The sequence below is a fragment of the Dendropsophus ebraccatus genome, chromosome 1 (assembly GCF_027789765.1).
Source record: "Dendropsophus ebraccatus isolate aDenEbr1 chromosome 1, aDenEbr1.pat, whole genome shotgun sequence".
Taxonomy (NCBI): Eukaryota; Metazoa; Chordata; class Amphibia; order Anura; family Hylidae; genus Dendropsophus; species Dendropsophus ebraccatus.
The window spans coordinates 233,768,194-233,772,063 of record NC_091454.1 but is presented as its reverse complement, the minus strand read 5'-3'; the positions used below and the strand labels follow the sequence as shown (position 1 = coordinate 233,772,063).

Below are 3,870 nucleotides of genomic sequence, written 5' to 3'. Positions count from 1 at the left end.
TGCCCACATATGAGGCCTCGTCATACCCTCCTTCCCACATATGAGGCCTCGTCATCCCCCCCCCTGCCCACATATGAGGCCTCGTCATCCCCCCCCTGCCCACATATGGGGCCTCGTCATCCCCCCCCTGCCCACATATGAGGCCTCGTCATACCCTCCTTCCCACATATGAGGCCTCGTCATCCCCCCCCCCTGCCCACATATGAGGCCTCGTCATACCCTCCTTCCCACATATGAGGCCTCGTCATACCCTCCTTCCCACATATGAGGCCTCGTCATACCCTCCTTCCCACATATGAGGCCTCGTCATACCCTCCTTCCCACATATGAGGCCTCGTCATACCCTCCTTCCCACATATGAGGCCTCGTCATCCCCCCCCTGCCCACATATGAGGCCTCGTCATACCCTCCTTCCCACATATGAGGCCTGGTCATAGCCCTCCCCACATGAGGCCTCGTCATCCCCCCCTGCCCACATATGAGGCCTGGTCATAGCCCTCCCCACATGAGGCCTCGTCATCCCCCCCTGCCCACATATGAGGCCTCGTCAAATTCCCACAATGTGAATGGTGGACTATACACTAACAGCAATGACCCATTACGTATCTCTTCTCCTCCCCAGTCAGCCATATGTCCTGGGTGACCAGCAGGAGCAGTGATGCTAATCCGGCTCAGCTCTGCTCAGTAATCCCATAACCATCTGTAGTGCTGAAGATTAACCCCTGGGCTTCTACTCCAGCTCCGCAACCCTTATGTCTAACAGGACACGACATGATGTCGGGGACTTTCAAGCCAGCATATCCTTCATCTCTTTCTTTTGTGGCTGTGACATTTACAGCTCTGAGCTTGACTGTTCCTTCTCCTTCATTATAAGTGTATCCGTACCCCAAAGTAATACCAACATGTAGTGCCCAGCCCAGAAAATACCACCGTAGTATTTACCCGAGCAGCACCAGGATATAGTACTTACCTATATAGGGTCACTAGTCCCATCATAACCTAACCAACCAGCCCAGAAAGTGGAGTGCTGTTCTCCCAGTGCAGGGCCGTGCCCACGAGCAGCACCAGTGCAGGGCCGTGCCCACCGAGCAGCACCAGTGCAGGGCCGTGCCCACCGAGCAACGCCAGTGCAGGTCTGTGCCCACCGAGCAACGCCAGTGCAGGTCTGTGCCCACCGAGCAACGCCAGTGCAGGGCCGTGCCCACCGAGCAACGCCAGTGCAGGGCCGTGCCCACCGAGCAACGCCAGTGCAGGGCTGTGCCCACCGAGCAACGCCAGTGCAGGTCTGTGCCCACCGAGCAACGCCAGTGCAGGGCTGTGCCCACCGAGCAACGCCAGTGCAGGGCTGTGCCCACCGAGCAACGCCAGTGCAGGGCTGTGCCCACCGAGCAACACCAGTGCAGGGCTGTGCCCACCGAGCAACGCCAGTGCAGGGCTGTGCCCACCGAGCAGCGCCAGTGCAGGGCTGTGCCCACCGAGCAACGCCAGTGCAGGGCTGTACCCACCGAGCAACGCCAGTGCAGGGCTGTGCTCACCGAGCAACGCCAGTGCAGGGCTGTGCCCACCGAGCAATGCCAGTGCAGGTCCGTGCCCACCGAGCAACAACAGTGCAGGTCTGTGCCCACCGAGCAACGCCAGTGCAGAGCTGTACCCACCGAGCAACGCCAGTGCAGGGCTGTGCTCACCGAGCAACGCCAGTGCAGGGCCGTGCCCACCGAGCAACGCCAGTGCAGGTCTGTGCCCACCGAGCAACGCCAGTGCAGGGCTGTGCCCAGCGAGCAACGCCAGTGCAGGGCTGTGCCCACCGAGCAACGCCAGTGCAGGGCCGTGCCCACCGAGCAACGCCAGTGCAGGGCCGTGCCCACCGAGCAACGCCAGTGCAGGGCTGTGCCCACCGAGCAACGCCAGTGCAGGTCTGTGCCCACCGAGCAATGCCAGTGCAGGGCTGTGCCCACCGAGCAACGCCAGTGCAGGGCTGTGCCCACCGAGCAACGCCAGTGCAGGGCTGTGCCCACCGAGCAACACCAGTGCAGGGCTGTGCCCACCGAGCAATGCCAGTGCAGGGCTGTGCCCACCGAGCAGCGCCAGTGCAGGGCTGTGCCCACCGAGCAACGCCAGTGCAGGGCTGTACCCACCGAGCAACGCCAGTGCAGGGCTGTGCTCACCGAGCAACGCCAGTGCAGGGCTGTGCCCACCGAGCAACGCCAGTGCAGGTCCGTGCCCACCGAGCAACAACAGTGCAGGTCTGTGCCCACCGAGCAACGCCAGTGCAGAGCTGTACCCACCGAGCAACGCCAGTGCAGGGCTGTGCTCACCGAGCAACGCCAGTGCAGGGCCGTGCCCACCGAGCAACGCCAGTGCAGGTCTGTGCCCACCGAGCAACGCCAGTGCAGGTCTGTGCCCACCGAGCAACGCCAGTGCAGGTCTGTGCCCACCGAGCAACGCCAGTGCAGGTCTGTGCCCACCGAGCAACGCCAGTGCAGGTCTGTGCCCACCGAGCAACAACAGTGCAGGGCCGTGCCCACCGAGCAACGCCAGTGCAGGTCTGTGCCCACCGAGCAACAACAGTGCAGGTCTGTGCCCACCGAGCAACAACAGTGCAGGTCTGTGCCCATCGAGCAGCGCCAGTGCAGGTCTGTGCCCACCGAGCAACGCCAGTGCAGGGCTGTGCCCACCGAGCAACGCCAGTGCAGGGCTGTGCCCACCGAGCAGCGCCAGTGCAGGGCTGTGCCCACTGAGCAGCGCCAGTGCAGGGCTGTGCCCACCGAGCAACGCCAGTGCAGGGCTGTGCCCACCGAGCAACACCAGTGCAGGTCTGTGCCCACCGAGCAACGCCAGTGCAGGTCTGTGCCCACCGAGCAACGCCAGTGCAGAGCTGTACCCACCGAGCAGCACTAGAGCCGAGCTGTGCCCCACCAAGTGGCACCAGTGCCGAGCCGTACCCGCCAAGTGGCACCAGTGCAGAGCTGGGTAGTAATATACAGGAAAAAGTTATACCCTGCTGCACACTCCGTTCCATCCTAAGCCAACCACACTGGAGCCCAGAAAAGACCCCTATAGTGCCCACCTCCAACATTTACCATACACTTACTAAGGAGGCAGGGGGCAAGAGGAAGGAAGCAGGGGAGGAGATAGAGGGGGGGGGGGTAGAGAGGGAGAAGAGGGGAGTGAAGAAGTGGGGTGTAGTGTCCCGATCCCCATAGTATAGCTGCTGAATGGGATGAATATTGGGGGGGCAGCTAATCTGCACCTTTTTTTATATCTTTATTGTATTGGGGAACCATATAATCTTGTTGTCTATTCACTGACTGCAAGCATACACTCTGCTCTGTCTATGCAAATGTTACGTTCTTTTCTGCTTAGTTATGCAGCACTGAAGGAATAATTATTATTGGATATTCTGGGGCTGGGGGTGGTTTACTGTCTTTTGACCACTAGGTGTCTCTCTGCATGTTCTTTCATTGTAAAGCACCGTTAAAGGATGGATAAACCATTACTGGCCTATCCCTGCGGAGATTACACCAAAGTCCCACCTCTCTGCTGCAGCCTATGAGAGATCAGACTCCCTGTCTCCCCATGCTCTCTCTACCAATCAGCGAGGGCCCTAAAGTCTATATGTAGTGGCAGAGCGGGGCATGGGTGTGGTCTAGGCTAGTTCTGTAGTAGTCAGAGAAAAAGCTGGTTACTGCTGAGAGACTTTCCAGGCAACCAATGCCCCATGTTGGGCACCACAGAGAGTGTATTCAGATCCTGTTCCTGTATACTAGCCATACTGAGCTAATAAACCTCTGGTGAGGCCATCAAAGAGCCTTCAACCTCCTTTTCCCACTGAGGGGCTATCCTTCTTTCTATCATCAGGAGCTTAGATTA

General features: G+C 59.6%; 1 protein-coding gene across 1 annotated transcript; it reads left to right on the top strand.

Annotated features, from left to right (window-relative positions):
- The first annotated feature begins 752 nt into the window (after positions 1-752).
- LOC138786523 (serine/arginine repetitive matrix protein 1-like) lies at positions 753-2,898 on the top strand. Its single transcript, XM_069963506.1, has 2 exons — positions 753-891; positions 1,040-2,898. The coding sequence occupies exons 1-2, from the start codon at positions 753-755 to the stop codon at positions 2,896-2,898; spliced, it is 1,998 nt and encodes a 665-aa protein (XP_069819607.1).
- The last annotated feature ends 972 nt before the right edge of the window (positions 2,899-3,870 follow it).

Excerpts from the sequence above, each read along its gene's own strand:
- LOC138786523 (XM_069963506.1), top strand. The coding sequence starts at position 753 with ATGTCTAACAGGACACGACATGATGTCGGGGACTTTCAAGCCAGCATA. Across the intron at positions 892-1,039 it reads AAGTGTATCCGTACCCCAAA|TGCAGGGCCGTGCCCACGAG; the intron begins GTAATACCAACA and ends CTGTTCTCCCAG.